Below are 17,154 nucleotides of genomic sequence, written 5' to 3'. Positions count from 1 at the left end.
AGTGCTCAGATACATAAAAAGGGCCATGGAGAAGATGGTCAAGACCTTTTTTCCATGGGCACAGACCAGAAATCATGAGTACAAACTGCAGCTACCTGGATTTCATGAAAATATAAGGAGAAATTTCTGACTGTCAGATCTGTGCAAGAGTGGAATAGTCTGCTATGGAGAATTGGGGTACTCCATCTCTGGAGGATTTTAAGAAGAGAAGAGACTGGACAGCCATCTCCTGCACATTGCAGAGGATTGGAGTAGATATCTTTGTAGTCCCATCTGACTCCACTTCTTTGATTCTATGATTTATTAGTAGAGTATCTGCTTTGCCTGTAAAAGGTCCTGAGTTCAGTCCCCAATACACCGGCTTTTAAGAAAAACATGAGTTTACGTTTCATAGCATTGCTGGTATTGTCTTGATTTGCCCACTCAGCTGCAGAATTAAAATATACAGGATCCTCTTTGAATTGCATATGTTCAGACAACCAGGGAAAAGATTCTTGGAGATGTTCAACTAGTTAATGTTGGAAGCTAATGCTAGATTAGTTGGGGCTCCATCCATGCTAGAGAGGCCTTTTTTTTCTTTCTATGCTTAAATCTACAAAATCCTTTGTTCCTCCTAGGTGCTGAGGGCTGCTGAACAAGCCCACCTGTGGGGAGAGTTGGTTTTCCTGTATGATAAATATGAAGAATACGATAATGCTATTATTACAATGATGAACCATCCCACAGATGCCTGGAAGGAAGGGCAGTTCAAAGACATCATCACTAAGGTAAGAGGTCTTTCTCCACCAGACTCCTTTAGATTTCCTTTCTGGTATTCGTGCTTGGTGGGAAATAAGTTCAGCTCTCCACTTCGCATCCAGAGTGTTCTGAAGAGCGATCTTATGAAGGCCTCTCTTGCTGGAAGTGTAGCAAGAGATCTCATGGACCATTGTCTCTTGATGATGGTCCTGCAGGCATGGAACAACTTGCCTGGACAGCGTTGCGTGTCTTTCATTTTTAGGAGACTGAGGTAGACTTTCCTCCTCCTGGAGGATATTTGGCCTTCCTGAAGATAACTAGATCTAGAGAGAAGCAGACACTGTTTTAATTTTTAAGGGGAAGTTATTTTTATTGGATGTTTCTGTGTTGTGGTTTTATTCAGTTTTACTAAAACTTGCTTGTGGAAGGCTTTGGAAGCACAGCCAAGTATTTGCCTAAAATTTAAGGTAAAAAGAAGCGGGGTAGACAAAAGACTGGGCAATTGCTTGGTGCTGGGAACAGTGTTTTCCCAAAGCCTATGTTAGCTGGGAAAGATGGAAATAGTAATAATTACTCAGCTCCTCTAGGAATGCTACTTGGATGTCTTTGTTGACAGTCTTTATTTTAAGGTGTGATAATGGATCTTCCGTTAGGTACCCTTTCCCTTTTTACCGAAGGGACTGATAGTGCAAGCTTCAGTTTCTTAATTTGAGGCAAGACGAACAGTGTTTTGATTATTGTGTCAGCTATCTTGAATAAAGTCTTAGCATTGGTGTAAGTCTGTGGGGCTGCAGAACTTAAGTGATAAAGTTGAACTGTCCCCATATTAAGTATGGCTGAGCCAATCATAGGTGATATGAATGACCACGGGGTGAATTTGGAATGGCAAGAGCCTCCCAAAAGAAGCTGATCAAGAGACTCTCTCATGTTGAGAGTTCAGATTCTACAATTCTCTTCCCCACGCCCCCAAAGCAGTGGTTGGTTAGACCAGTTGGTTGATCTGCTTCTTTACTTAGCCACAGCCTTCCTCCCATGTTCCATACTGTGTGGCAGAAAATCTAATATTGTATGGGTGTTCCATGAATCTTGATTCAGAGTCTCTGTGGGGCTGCAGTGTGGTCTGTGAAAGCTTTCTTGGCAAGGATAATTCTTTTTCCCTCCAACTGGACTTCCTGGTTTCTTTTTTTAATCCTGTGACTTCTGCTAAAGTTGTCCCCTCTGTGCAACAACAGAAGTGCTTGGACAGCATTGCTCGCTAGTGACTCCAGTTCTGTCTAAGAGGCAGCCACAGAAAAGTTTCTTCACTTAACTTTTTCCTTAGCCTGGAGAGAGAGACTGATTTATTTATGAAATTTATATGGCCGCTGTAGAGAGTAAGAAAAATGACCTTGACAGAGATATGCAGTAACTGTTACCTAGGCAAAAGGGGCTGAAACATTTTATAAGTCCAGAGAAATGAAATAGCATTCAGAATAAGTAAGCAATATACAGGTAGTCCTCATTTAGCAACCACAATTGGGACTGGCAACTTGGCTGTTAAGCAAAGCAGTCGCAAACTGAAGCCATGGCTGTGCTTATGATCTTATTTCAGCTTTCCTTTGCTTTACAGACCTGCAAAGGTCGTAAATGCGAGGATTGGTTGCAAAGTTACTTTTTCATCACCATCGTAACTGCAAATGGTCACTAAACAAGGCAGTCGCTAAACGAGCACTACCTATAGTTAAAAACAGCAACAAAAATGAATAGGCGATTGAGAATTCAAATTTATATTATGCACCTCTCCAGGCAGGAACTCCAATCAACTTGGCCCCAATGTCTGAGGAAAGAACAAGGCTGAAGGTCATTTGTATCGTGGGAGGGAGATCATTCCAGATATTCCAGTCCAGTCCAACTGATATTAGAAAGAAAGGACCCCATCCAAGCAGAGAGCCCTTCAAGCCCTTGCGGAAGATTTCCTCTTTTTATTTCTCATTTTCGTCTGGGAAATCTGTGATGGGCTCCACAAAATGGAGAAGTGAAAGAAATACAGCTGCCAACTCAGTCACTTAAAACCAGCTGCAGCCAGCTGAATGAAATGCAGTCCTTTGGGGCAGTAGTACATTTTAAGGCCTAAGGAAAAGGTTGGGTTGAAGCCTGTTCCATGTTTCAAGAATATGGTTTTGCAGCAAGAGCCCCGTGCTCGAGGGAAAGAATGAGTTTGGCTGGAGGGTCGGGTTACTTGCATTACCCTCAGCCTAAAGTGGCCCTTGTTTTTGCAAATGTGGGTGTCAGGAGGGTGACGCTCCCTTGCCTGTCCTTCTTGCAGGTGGCGAATGTGGAGCTTTACTACAAAGCAATTCAGTTTTATCTAGAATTTAAACCTCTGCTGCTGAACGACTTACTCATGGTGCTTTCACCGAGGCTGGATCATACCCGTGCAGTCAATTTCTTCAGTAAGGTAAGGATTCCTTTGAAAAGCAGAGTTTTTTTTCTTTCTGTGCTCTCAGGAAGTTCCCCAAGTCTTTCTTGCGTGTTTCTCAGTTGGTGGCTGGCTTTGTCCCAGTTTGACACCAAGAGTGACTCACATGGTGTACACAAACCTCAGTCCAAAGAGCTCTTTTGGGCTTGTTCTTGTTCTGTGGGATTTTTCAACTCCTCTCCTACTTGGACCTTCTGCACGGCCCCTCCGGCCACTGGAATGGCAGGCTGTGTGGCAGAGGGGGCTTCTGCTTGACAGATGCAGGTCTGGCGTGCCATTATGGAGACATGGATCTGGCTCTTGGTTTAGGTCTTTATCCTTTGCAGTTTCATGTGCAAAGACACCTGAGCATTGTCCTTCACCAGGAGAATCAACTGCAGATCAAAGCCCAAGAAAAGAGTGACCTTAGTAAAAATTTCTGGTGAACAGTCCATACGCTAAAGGAACTTCCCCTAACTCCACCCTCAAGGGTTTTGATTCTGGATTTGAAAAATCCTTTTTTACATAAAACCAATGCCTGATCCATTGAGATTGCAAACCTGGGTCTACATCTTAACTCCTGGCCAGACAGGTGTTGTAGTGGAGGTCCTGACCTGGTGCCTGGAGACTGTTAGAGTCTGGCTGGGGAGTAATGCTCATGCTGAACCCTAACAAGAGGGAGTGGTTGTGGGTTCAAAGGCCTCCTGAATCCAGAGATGGTCTGTCTTTAGCTCTGGACAGGGTCATATTCCCCTATTGGAAGCCAGTTCACAATCTGGGGGTCCTCCTGGACTAGGTGCTGTGCTGGAACAGCAGGTGGAAGACATGGGCTGGAGAGCCTTTACGCCGTTGCATTTAATGCAGCGGTTGCGCCCTTTCCTGGGCCAGCAGGTGTTGTGCAGCACAGTCACTTGTGCCGTTATCACCTCTCAGCTGGACTGTTGTAACTTGTTCTGCGTCGGGTTGCCTTGGAGAGCAACTGGAAGCTAGAGCTGGTGCTGCATGCGGCCGCCTGGGTAGTTATGGGCAGATCCACGTTTGCCCCTGCAACCCCTCTCTCCTGGGAGCTGCATTGGCTACTGTGCAGCTTCGGGGTGCGATTCGAAGTGCTGGTTGTCACCTTTAAAGCCTTACGTGGCCTGGAGATTTTCAAGTCCACCTGCTCCAAAATGAAGCTGCCCTTTCAGGGCAATCATTTCCTCCGCCCAGAGCTTGTAATCAGGCCTTCTCAGTGGCGGTTTCCCTCTTGTAGAACGCCTTGCCCTCACGCATCCAGGTCATTTCCTTCCTGCTGGGTTTTCGCAGAGCTGTAAAAGCTTGACTGTTCAATAAGGGCTCTGGGGATGTTAGTCTGGGCCTCCCCGGATGGGTGGCTCCCTTATTATAGGATAGGTTGATACGTGCTGGTTTTGTCTATTGCTTTTAGTGCATTGCCTTTCCTTGTAAGCCAGTCCGGACTGCAGCAGCAGCATAGAAATCTTAGAAATAAGTAAACAAGACCAAATCGCTCCCTTTGGGCCCCAGGTAAAACATTTGACTGCTTGAAATGGGCCCGGCAGTGAATGTGTGTCCTCTGAACAGGTGAAGCAGCTTCCGCTGGTGAAGCCCTACCTACGCTCGGTTCAGAACCACAATAACAAAGCAGTGAATGAGTCCCTGAACAACCTCTTCATCACAGAAGAAGACTATCAGGTAGGAACGGTTTCTGGGCAACGAGGGGCCCATCACGGACTTTGGGTTGAAACCACTGGCGGTTTGGGAAGGTGGGATGCAGGTTGGCGCCCTCCCCAAATCTAGACTTTCTGGGATACAGGGTGGCCTGTCGTTTTCAAAGCATCGGTTACAATGCTGGCTTGTGTCCTGTCCAGGCTCTTAGGACATCGATAGACGCCTACGACAACTTCGACAACATCTCCCTCGCACAGCGCCTGGAGAAACACGAGCTGATTGAGTTCAGGAGAATTGCTGCCTATCTTTTCAAAGGGAACAACCGCTGGAAGCAAAGTGTCGAACTCTGCAAGAAAGACCGACTGTACAAGGTACTGGAGCGCCAGGTTAATGGTGTTTGCCAGCGGGAAGGGCGACGGGATCTTAGGCTGATCTGAGGAAAAGGCGTGAGGACAAACCCTCCCCTTCAGCCTTTGCTTGTCAAGTTCCTGACTGGGATAGTCAGTCTACAGTTGCCGCAGTTTTGCTTTCCTGCTCTCCCCCAGCGTTAGGCTGAAGGCCTGTCCTCGATGGAACCCTTTTTCCTCTCTCCTTCCTTCCAGGATGCCATGCAATATGCTTCAGAGTCCAAAGACACGGAGCTGGCAGAGGAACTGCTGCAGTGGTTCCTGCAGGAAGGCAAGAGGGAATGTTTTGGAGCTTGTCTCTTCACTTGCTACGATCTTCTCCGGCCAGATGTCGTCTTAGAAACCGCCTGGAGGCACAACATCATGGACTTTGCCATGCCCTACTTCATTCAGGTCATGAAGGAATACTTGAGCAAGGTAAGGGTCCAGGCCTCCTCCCCGCACTTTGCTTGCTGTGCCTTTCTTGTTGGACCCACAGCACTTGCAAAGGTGCTGCTAAGTCTCACACTGTCATCTCTCTCTGCCGATACCAGCCCTCCTTCCTCCTCCGAAACTTCAGGTCAAGCTGCTGTTGGAATGCTTGATACGCAGTATGGGTCCTAACAGGCAGGCTGGGTTCTGATTTTGAATACTTCCTCTCTCTTGGCCACAGTAAGTCTGCCAAATTTGGGCAAGCAAAACTGGAACTGGACCCCAACTGTTAGTTTCAGGAAGTCTGACCTGACAAGAGGCCTGCATGTCCTTGTCTAAAGACCTTACGGAGACACTTGATGGTTGGCTGTAGTTCACTGAGGAGAATAAACCTCTGCTGACTCTTTTCAGCCCTCTGCTTGTCTGAGCTGCTATGATAGAAATGGATATGATTAATCCCCCTTAGCTGAGAGTGGGACAGATGTCTATGAGTGAGGCTGTTAGGCTTCAGTGGGCTTCTCCCTGACATGGATCCTTCTTGTACATGTTGCACGGGGATGCCACCTCCAGTGGGTATAGTAACCAGTACTGGCTCCTAATCTACTCTGACAGTCTGAAACTCTCCAGTCGGTTTCCAGCCTGCCAGCCTTGAGCCTGTGCAAGGCATTCACAAGAGGGTAGATCAAGTCTTTGGCTTTTGCTGTGCTTGTTCTGGTGATCACTGAAGACATTAAGCACTTTGAGTATTCCAAACACTTTGGCATAATTTTGGTAGCCCTTAAGAATCCTGCCAACTCGGGGGGCTGGAAGGCTGAAAGCATCGCTCCCACAGCCGAGGTTGGCAGAGGGACACTCCAGGTTGTGTATGAGCTGTCACGTTTGTCCATGTTTTGGGCAGTCTGAATTGCTTCCAAACCATGTGGTTGACTTTCTCTATTGTTTTTGGGCTGGGAGGAAAATCCATCTTTTCTAAATATAATATGAAAGCCGGCAACACAGCAGAGGAGACTTAACCCAAAGCTTGTGGTACTGATGGAGCTTGTGTTCGTAGTGCTTTAGCAGTAGTAGTAGCAGACAGCTTATGTTTTATGGTTAGCATGCTGAAACTTACACACAAGAGAGGAAGTAACTAATGCTACTAGGTGACCAGTGCTGAGACTGGGTGGTTCTAAATTAGAATATGAATTATGTGCTTCTAGGCCCCACATTTCCAAAGATCATTCCTGAAATACTGGGATAGAAGAGGACCCACACTACCTTCTGCAGAATTCAGGAATAAATATTCCTTGAAGCAGTAACCTTGACCACTTTCACAATCAGGGCAAAAGTGACTTCAGATTCTAATGTCTAGGGCAATGTTTCTCAACCTTGGCCACTTTAAGAGGTGTGGACTTCAACTCCCAGAATTCCTCAGCCAGCATGGCTGGCTGGGGAATTCTGGAAGTTGAAGTCCACACCTCTTAGTGGCCAAGGTTGAGAAACATTGGTCTAGGGGTTTAATGCACATGGTTCACACTCTCTTTGCATGCTGTTCTTTGTGTAACATGAGAACGTTACCCATTCAACCTCGGAACATAAGGAACTTGACTTTGGCAGCAACATGGTCTTTTGAGTTTTAAACTTTTCCCCCCTGACTTGCTCTCTGTTGATTCTAAAATGCTCAATATTGGAGTTTCTTTTTCCTCTAAGCTGCACCTTCTGAATTCCTTTGCAGGTTGATACAATAAAGGAAAAGGTGAAAGTTGATTCTTTTCCATCTTTAAGTCTGGAGGCTTAAGTCTAAGGATATCTGCATGAGTTTTTTTTTTCCTCTTTCCTACCTTTCCTACACTGCTGCTATTGCTTTCTGCCCGCCCGCCCCTGAAAAACTGTCACTAAAGCCTCTGCAAGTTAAAACCAGAGTCATAGCTGTAGGACAGAACAGTAGACACTAATTGGCTAATCAACTCTCCAAGAAGGCTAGAAGCAATCCGCTGGATCATGGTTTGAAGAGGTCACCAGACATTTAACCCTGTCCCCAAGAAACCTTAAAAAAGGGGGGGGGGCAGGAAAAGCTGTTGCGGTTGCTTAACTGGATCTCCTTGAAGGGTGGTGGGGGCAATTTGGTTTTCCACTTGATGGTGTATATTTTCCCCTCCCTGGAGAGGACCGTGATCTTGCGAGTCTTACTAACATGTCTCGCTGGAAGTGGGCAAATCCCGAACGGCTAGCTGCTTAGAGACTCCCCCCACAACACCAGCCAGGCTCCTCTGCTCCTCCTGGCTGCCTCCTGCTCCAGCAGAAGCCAGCTTCTGAGGCCTGGGTCTTCTGATTTATTCTTCACACCGTAACCCCCAAAACCTACCAGGCCTGTTTAAGCCTGAGCCGATTTGCCAAGGCATCCATTCCCCACAGCTAAGCCATTCTTCCTGGCCAGCAGCGTTCCCCGAAATTGAATGTCCATCTTCTGGAAATGTGCTAATCCAAGTTTCCTCTTCACCTGAGAATTGCCCCCCCCCCCACATCCTTGCCCCCCACAAAAGTCTGGAACCAGCCCGTGCTCGAATACACAATGCACAAGTCCTTCAGCAGCTAGTAAGTCAAAGGCAGGGCAAGTGTGGTGTGAAAAAAGGTACATGAACTGCAGTGTTTGCTTTTCTGAACTGAGCATGTTCGACCATCATTGTGATGTACATCTCACTTTCCCTAAGCTGCAAAGCATTGCTGTGGAAAAGGGAGGGGGTTCTGCGTGCCGTGAACTCTTTGGGGCTGGCGGGGGGAGGCGTCTGTCTGGCCGCCATCTTCCAACTTCACTCCTTGCTTCAGTTCTTTTGCCTTTTTTCCATGCACATATAACCAAATATATAACATTGACCGCATGTGGTTCATTCTTTCTTTCTTTCTTTCCTCCTCCTTTTACTTTTCTCCCCTCTACAGCCTTATTGCAGTCTCCGTGGAAAAGCCTTTTTAAAAGGAACGGTTTGCCGTTAATAAACCTTGTCCATAGGGCATCAGATGATGTGGTTTCTATCAAGAGTAGCTCTCCACTGATCAAACCAGATTGTTAGTGGAGTCTTTTTAAACACTTGTGTTCCTTCAGAGCCATCTGAAAAACAACAACAGCAACCACAGCAAAATTGGCAGTTGCTGAAGAGTGACCTGTTCCAGGGTCTCTGGACATCTCCTGCTTAGCTTGCATCTTATCTGGATCTGTGCCTTAGCACCTTAAAACACTTTCAGCTGATCTGTTCCTTCTTCGCTGTAACAGGTTTTCCAGCACAAGTGTTGAGTTGTCCAGGAATATAGGATCTCAACAGAAAGTAAAGACACACAGCTGGTGTAGGATTGACTGGATATTCTCCCTTGCTCCCTTGCATGTGTGTGTGTGTGCGCGCGTGCGTGCGTGCTCTATGCTTTGGTTTGGTTTGGTTTCAGGGGCCATTATTTTGGGAAGACTGTATTTGAAATGCTTATTGCTAGAGATGTCTTAGCGTAGCAGAACACCTTTTAGGTGGGGAGGGAAGGCTAAAAATCTGGGTGACAAAATTGGGAAAGGAAGAAGTTGGCTTTTAGCAAGGGGCCTTAGCAGAGCACTCACTTGGTAGGCTTTCAGTCTCAGATCATGACTTGCCTAGTGATTGATTACATGTTTGAGCCTGGCCCAGCCATCCTTAGGCCAACATAAAACCTGTCCTCATTGCTGCTCAGTTGGGGCAGCAATGCCTGAATGATACCGTAAGACTTTACAAATCACTAGCAAGAGAAATGGCCTCCGAGTCGGTCCTTGGCATCTTCCGTGAAGGAATCTTAGGCGTGATGGCCTGATTCTGCTGACACGTGTAGCCTGGCAAGATTTTGGCTGTGGCCTGTGGGCGTGGAATCGCTCACATGCTTAGTTGTTATGAAATATTCTACCCTGCTGGGATCATACCTCTCCTTGAGAAATCTATCAAGTTGCGTTTTAGGAAGGATTCTGACAGTGTGAATTGCAAATAAAGGCAATGAGCAATCGGGCCGAAAAAATAAGCCCTGTTAATTGAGATTGTTAATTGAGATTGACGTTGGGTAGGCTTGACCTGAGAAATGACAGCTACAGAGTGAATATGATTTGCGCTTTTCAAGTATGAGAAGGAGCACCCAGAAGGCCACAGCCAAACACAAGCCCAGTGTTTCAGAGATGGACTAACAGTCATATGTTATAGGAAGTTAGATTCCAGCAGAAGGTTAAGAAACTCGTCTTAATGGTAAAAGTGGGGAAACTGGTCATTTAGGGGGGTTGTGAGCTCCTGACTGAAAGTTTTCAAGCAGAGCCTGGATCAACATTAGTTTAAGAGGCTTTATAAAAAGGGGGTTGGCCTGATCGATCTATAGCATAGCAAGATCTCTCCTATGGTCTATGGGTGTGGAATTGCTCATGTGACTTAGTTAACAGGTGATTGTTCTCTAGGTGGGGAGAACTAAATACAGATGCATAAAACTACTGTCAAACAATGCTGGCCATCCATGTAACAAAGCGACTTGCTCTTAAATACAAATTTAAAATGCCTTGGTAGCCTTGGGATTTTGTCTTGAAGTTGAAAACCACAGTGCTTCTTAGAAGGGGGATTTCTGCATGAGACCACTCCCACAGGGACTGCTTTAGAGCATCCCGCCTATGCTTCCCAGCAACTTCAACTCACAGAATTCCTCAGCCAGCATAGCTGGCTGGGGAATTCTGGGAGTTGGTCCACACCTCTTGAAGTGGCCAAGGTTGAGAAGCACAGCCCTAGAGTGCTGGGTCCCAGAAGATCTAGCAAAACCGGTTGGCTTGGGTGAAAGCTGAGCAAATGGCCTGGGGTAAGCTTGAAGGGAAGAGGGAGGGGTGTGGCAAGATGATTGGATGGCTTTCACAGATTCCCCAGAAACATTCTTCATACGTTCATTTGGTCAAATGAATGCAGTCTCTGTTATATATCTCCTTGCAAGGTCAGACTCCAAAAGTCAGAGCTAGACTTCGGAAACAAAGTACCTGAAGCCCTTTAGTAGCAAGGGCTGACCTCCCCATCCACGGTGAAGGCTTTTCAGGAGAACCTCTTGGACATCTCCTGTAAACCTGGTGACACATTTAGACCATCAACATTTCCCTCTCCGGCTTGTTTTTGTAAATAATTTCCTTTCTTTGACTGTGTTTCATGCCCCTTGAAGGCTTTTCCACTTCTCTGCCAGAAAATATAGGACTCTGAAATGTAGCTGAATGATTTATCCTGATCTTTGGGATTCTTCTGTCTTCCTAGGTGGACAAGCTGGATGCCTCAGAGTCGCTGAGGAAAGAGGAAGAACAGGCGACAGAGACACAGCCCATTGTTTACGGTAAGGCTTTAACTTGGCTTGCAATATACATAGCCGTCCATTAGTCCCTTTCAGGATGAACAATATTAGGCAGATCATAGAGAAGGAACAAGAAATGCTAAATCGATCAAAGGCAAGAGATAAAAGAAGGCAATAGGAAGTATATAACAAACATCAACATCCATATGCCTTTCTGTACATTGCCTTTCGTTCTTTAAACTTTTCATGTCTGTTGGAGAGTGAATGAGTCACAGAGAATTAATGGATGAGGACTGAATCACAATACTGACACATGATGGAAGAGCGAATGGGTCAAGAGGAAGGGGAAGGCTGAGAAACTGTAATGGAAGGCACGTGCGAGGAGGATACTGGAAGGGAAGATCAAGGCTATCAGGAGGGAGGGAAGGCATTCCAGGAGAGGGCATAGGACAAGCACTTTCTCAGCCCGCAGCAGGACTGTGAGAAGAAGAGGCTTAGGCTAGCCCCTCCCTAGAGTCTCACAGGGTATATCCACTAGTTGCTCTAGCGTAGATTTAGTCTGGCGAGATTCTGTCTTTAGGGTGTAAGCAAATAAAGGAACTATACTGGACTGCACTGCCTCATCGTTGTTCTTGGGCTGGGCCTGACAGAAACATGCTTTACTACATTCTTACATTTCTGAATAACCTGCTGAAGTGCATCAATCTGGACAGCCTAACACAGAATCAGATTGCGCTTGTCCTTGTCACCATTCTCAAAGCCACAATTTTGCTCATTGTCCCCACCTTTTGATCAAAATTGTTCCAAACACCTTCCCATCCACACTTAACACATTAATCCCCCTGTAGTTTTTGTATTCACTCCTGCTACCTTTCCCTCTGTGTGCAGAAACACTAACGGCATTCTTCCAATTGTTGGGCACTGACGACGACTTCCCCTACACGCTAAGCAAATCATACAGCTGCTCCATAAGCAAACTGCATCCATATTTTATCAGTGCTCCAGTAACACCATCTACACCTGCAGCCTTATTGCTTTTTCAACATTCCTATGCCATTTTTTATTCCCTTTTCTTAACTTCATAACAGAATCCAAGATTTATATGTTCACTTTATTTCCACTCTTTAATCTATCACAGTGTTTCTCAACCTTGGCAGCTTTAAGATGTGTGGACTTCAACTCCCAGCAAGCTGGCTCGGAAATTCTGGAAGTTGAAGTCCACACATCTTAAAGCTGCCATGGTTGAGAAACGCTGATCTATCACTATTGTTCCCATAAAAATCCCTGAAATACTTCTTCTACCAGTTCAATTAATTCTGCTTCTTCCGGGATAATCTCAGTGCTTTTATTTTTAATTCCACTTACTTGGCTGGAGGCTCCTTGTTTGCCCTCTTCACCCCCTTCCATCATACCTAATTGCTAACCAGGAGCTTAGTGCTCCCTACTTTCTTTCCCCAGAGAAAACCTAGAGTAACTGCTCTCAGCGAGTACTGACAGCCCATAGAGTGATAATAACAGTCCAAACAAAAGGAATTAAAAATAGCTGTCTCAAAACGGTCTTCAATAACGAAGCCACGAGCATTTATTTTCCAGGTATTACAAGTGAATATATTGTTCCTCTGCACCTTCAGATTTTTTTTCTCCTAAGGGTGGGATGTTAAAAAGAAAAAAAAAAAAATCAAGAGCCACGGCAGATTAAAAAGCAGGGGTGGGCAACTTTTTCAGCCAGGCCTGTAGCTTTGTGCCCCCACCTACCCGCCCCTTCGATCCTCAGTTGTAGGTGGGAGTGGAGTGATGATCTCATGTCACTGAAACAGGGCTGGAATTTTGGCCCTTTTTCAGTTGTACTTGTAGTGGTTTTGGCTGCTTCAGGCACCAATTTTACTGCTTCACTTATTTTTTAAAGAAAAACTAAAACCACGCCAAAAAAAATCAGTAAGCTTCTGTGTCAGGATCCTAGGGGCTGCAGAAATGAAAGGATCACTTGGTTTTCTAGTGCTCTGAGTTGGCCATTCTTAAGGAATCAACTGCCTGGGCCCAGCATACCTCTAGGAAGCCCTTTCCTCCATGTGAATGTTGCCAGCTATCCAGGTTCGTTTTTGCAGCCTTCTAGCGCACGCCTTCTGTGCTAGCAACCAGTAGGGTTTCAAGGCTCTGACTATGATTCAGAGGCCCACAACTAACCCATCCATTGCGCTTTCTCTATAAAGGAACAACTTTTATGAGACTCTGTTGGAGCTGCTGGGTTTAATTTAGCCAGCAATTTTTACAGATAGGACAACAGTGTTTTTCCCCCCCTTTTATTGTAATGTTATAAATCTTGATACGTTTTATTATTACAGTATAGATTTCAATGCGGTAATGGTTATATAATAGGACTAAATGTTATTAACATTCTCTTCTTTAGAAAGCTTAAAGTATTGAAAGTAAAAGGAGAAAAGTAAAAATTCTATCAGTATTCATTGCCATTTAGGATGTCAGCATTGCAAGCGTAAAATAATTTAACTTTTCATCCCAAATTGAGCATAAGATTAAAAAAAAGAACCTCTGCAATCCACATCAAAGTATTAGTTATATAATAATAGTTTCAATCTTGAACTAATTACTTAATATTAAGATCTCCGCTGTATTGTTACTTAATGTATACAGGTAGAGGTAATGGTCACCTTATTCGAATTCGTACTATTCAGAGTGACATTTCTATGGAAAATAGGGCAATGGGTTCCAGCTCGACAGAAATAGGGAATTCAAAATGTTAAACATAAATTTTTATATGTTTATTAATGAAATACTATGTAAAAGAGGATAAACCCATATCCAAATCGCACCTGCTCTTCTGCTGTAGTTCTTCAAAATTAGCCTCTTCTTTTTTGAGCTTTCCTTGGACAGAAACGTCCTTTTCTTCATTTTGCATACACAACCGTTATAGTGTCTAAAACCCCAATGGCAACTGTGCTAGCCTCAATCATGCACGCGCTAGCCTGGCACTAATTGAATTTTGGCTTGTGTTAAACATGACCTGGTATCAGTATGTAAATCACACTACGTTGAATACTGCACTACTAGAATTCACGCTAATTGCGACCTAGCTGTGTGCGCGTGTGTATGTGTGTGCGTGTATGGACAACAGTGTCTCAATCTCACCAGGCCACTTAAGACACCATCTCCTCCTGCTTCAAAAGCTGAAGCGATGCGAGAGCTGTGCAAGTCATTCCCAGCAGAGCTTTGCGAAACGTCCTTCGGAGGAATGACTTGGTACGGTCGCTTCCTCTCCTGGCTGCCTGAGCACGCCTGCCTTACTGCAGGGATGGCCCCCAACATTTAAGAACAGGCGTAGTCAAAAACGTAGTGCTTGTCCTGACCGCTTGCTGCTTTCCTTCCTTCCTTAGGTCAGCCCCAGCTCATGTTGACAGCCGGTCCCAGCGTCGCAGTCCCTCCTCAAGCACCTTTTGGTTATGGCTACACCGCACCTCCGTACGGGCAACCTCAACCCGGGTTTGGGTACAGCATGTAAGGAAGCAAGTTGGGAGCCAGCATCCTTTTGTTGAACCTCCACCGTCCCTCTCACGCCGACTCCACAGGAAAAAGCCTCGTGTCCTCGTAACATTTACTTTATGAAGGACTGTGTTTTCTGTTTGTTCCTCCCCCCCCCGGCAAGCTCTCTGGATCCCACTTAATGCATCCCTCTTTTTTCACATTCCACGTCACTTCCCCCCCCCTCCAGTGGGAATACTTTTAAATGTTCCAGCAGGCTTTCTCTCTCTCTCTGATTTTTGCAAGATTGCTTCTTGACATTAAACCCCGTTCTCTTGTGACTCTTCCCATTTGCACTCTGTAACGTTGAAACGCGATTGGATCTCTTTAGGTTCAATGTACGTGAGCAGCTTGTAAAAGTGCACCGTCTCACCCCAAAGGCACATAAACGGCTCATAGCGTATTCTGAAGGGGGTGAGAGGAGGATTTGGTTGTGGAGTTGAAACACTAATCGGCAAAGCCCACCCCAGTTGGATCGCTTGGCTCTTGAAATAAAAAAAAGCTCACAGATATATACCGAGAACCTGTCCTGAATTTTAAAAACGACACACCCGGTAGAGGTCTCCTATGCAGGTTTCCAGTTAGATGTACAGAAAATGCCAGTGTTTGCTCACTCCATATGTAATCCCGCTGACCCTTCTGTTGTGCTAGTGTGCTTTCTTGTGGGGACCATTTTATATTCCACTGAGGAACAAGCGGGGGCACCATGAATCCAATCTTGCGTGTTTCTAACTAACCTTGCCCTCAAGTTTGTGTATCTTGGATATTGTGGTGTTCCCAATCACTTTTTCCCCCCCGAGTGTACAGAAGAGAGAGAGAATTAAAACGGGAGCGCGGGAAACCCAATTGCTGTTCAGTTTTGCTTGTGCAATTTAAAAATGACTCAAATTGGAAAAAAAGATAATAAATTACTGGACTGTGGACATCCTCTATAGTAGTTTTTCAGTATGTCTCTCTCTCCAAACTCCTCCATGATGTATGCGCTTGGCCTCAAAACAGCAAAACGAAAAACCACCCCCCCCCAAAAAAAGTTGGGCAGTGTTCTTCAGGTCAAAAGACAGGAACCAGCAACTTAGCAAAATTCCAAATTGTTACTGTGGAGATGTTATTGGCAGGTGACTTGCACTGATGGAGATTACTTGAGATGAGTGAGAAACGCTTGGAACTATAAACTGGCCGAGGAAAATTGATGGCACTTTTTCAGCCCTTAGCTGCGGCTGAGCCGGTGAAGGCATCTTCTACCCAAGTGAGAAAAAAATCTTTAGGGTTGTAGTTTTGAGTGTTTCCAGTTTTAAATCTGACAAAAGATCATGTTATAGGTATGTTAAGTTGCCTTAATATATTTAGCTTCGAAATAAAATTGACTTAAATGTTCAATGCTGTTTGAATTACTGTCCTGTTTATAAATGCAAATGACATCCGTTGTTGGAACAAGAACTCCAGATTTCATGCAGACCCAACAGGCGTTACGTGAAAAGAGTGGAGTCTGTTATATGTAGTTAGGGTGTAACTGGAATGGATCCAGGCCCTTCCTAGCACTAGAGCTGGCTATGGGGCAGGGATTATCACAGCCTGCAAAGGATTGGGTTTCTTGCAGGAGATAACTTCGTGGCTGAACAATTTAAAAGCAACAGAGATCAGGTCTGGGTAAAGCACTTGAAAGGGGTTTTTTCAAAACTGCCTTTCATTGAAGGGTTAAAGCAACTGCAACGACTGCCTTCAAAAGTGCCCTGGCTGTGTATTGCAGCCTCATCAGAAACCATCCTTTGGGGTAGGCCAGACTAGGAAACCAAAGTCATGCAGGCCAATACGCCTTTTAGTATAAGGTTATGGTAATTGAATCCTGCAAGTCTCAATGTGCTTCCGCCCCCCACCTCATGAGAACTAAGGAGAGTCTTAATCTGAGATGCTTTCTCAGGTTGGAGTTCTGCCCCAGACTCAGGTTTCTTTTATCTGACCATTTTCTTGATAGCTGTTCTTCCTCCTGTCCCTCAAGGTCATTCCTTCTTCCCATTTCAGAAACATGTATGCACAGACAGACATATATATATATATATATATATATATATATATATATATACACACACACACACACACACACACACACACACACACACATACATACATAGACAGACAGACAACTGGGACAGTCTTACACAGCACACCAGCCTTCCAGAAGACAAAGGTGCTTCCATCACAAAAACCCTTTTTACAAAGCATCCCTTTCTTTTTAGAGTTTAAACAACCCTAACAGAGCAAGTCTTAACATTCTGGGTGTAGTGTATTGGCTACAATTGACCTGCAAATCAGGGGAATCCTTCATGAAAATCATTCCCCTGCCATGATGCACGAGGCCCTCTATTAGCCTCTTCTGTCTTTACTTTCAGCAATGAAGATTGTTGACTCTTTTTGTGATGTTCAGAAGACCCACTGTTAAGGTATGGTTGTAAATCGTCATATATGGCAGCTCAGCTAGAAGAGGGCAGAAGCAAGCAGAAGATAACAGTGATAAATGTTGGTTATCCACTGATCAAAGAAGATCTTCCCAGAGACAACTATTTACAATACTAACCTGGGATTTTATTGATTGCTAACCTAGTTTTCAAACAGGCTTTGCAAGGACCACGTTGAACCTTAAACAGTATGTAAAACTTCGTGAAACATCCTATGCTG

The 17,154-nt window shown here is 45.1% G+C and overlaps 1 protein-coding gene across 2 annotated transcripts in view; it reads left to right on the top strand.

Annotated features, from left to right (window-relative positions):
- The window catches only part of CLTC (clathrin heavy chain), a 77,488-nt gene extending 61,630 nt beyond the window's left edge, over positions 1 to 15,858 (top strand). The window contains exons 26-33 of one of the 2 annotated variants that reach the window (XM_088152512.1): positions 618 to 767; positions 3,044 to 3,175; positions 4,757 to 4,867; positions 5,044 to 5,214; positions 5,446 to 5,667; positions 7,376 to 7,396; positions 10,914 to 10,989; positions 14,337 to 15,858. In XM_088152512.1, coding sequence (XP_088008638.1) covers positions 618 to 767; positions 3,044 to 3,175; positions 4,757 to 4,867; positions 5,044 to 5,214; positions 5,446 to 5,667; positions 7,376 to 7,396; positions 10,914 to 10,989; positions 14,337 to 14,461 — 1,008 coding nt within the window. In that variant the 3' untranslated portion in view covers positions 14,462 to 15,858. The remainder of the gene's footprint in view (positions 1 to 617; positions 768 to 3,043; positions 3,176 to 4,756; positions 4,868 to 5,043; positions 5,215 to 5,445; positions 5,668 to 7,375; positions 7,397 to 10,913; positions 10,990 to 14,336) is intronic. The other variant, XM_007427650.3, reaches the window with a different exon arrangement.
- The last annotated feature ends 1,296 nt before the right edge of the window (positions 15,859 to 17,154 follow it).

Source organism: Python bivittatus, unplaced genomic scaffold (genome assembly GCF_059951505.1).
Source record: "Python bivittatus isolate LINGU-HERP-01145 unplaced genomic scaffold, Pbiv_v1 ctg000690_np1212, whole genome shotgun sequence".
NCBI classification, from domain to species: domain Eukaryota; kingdom Metazoa; phylum Chordata; class Lepidosauria; order Squamata; family Pythonidae; genus Python; species Python bivittatus.
This window is presented reverse-complemented; position numbering and strand designations above follow the sequence as displayed.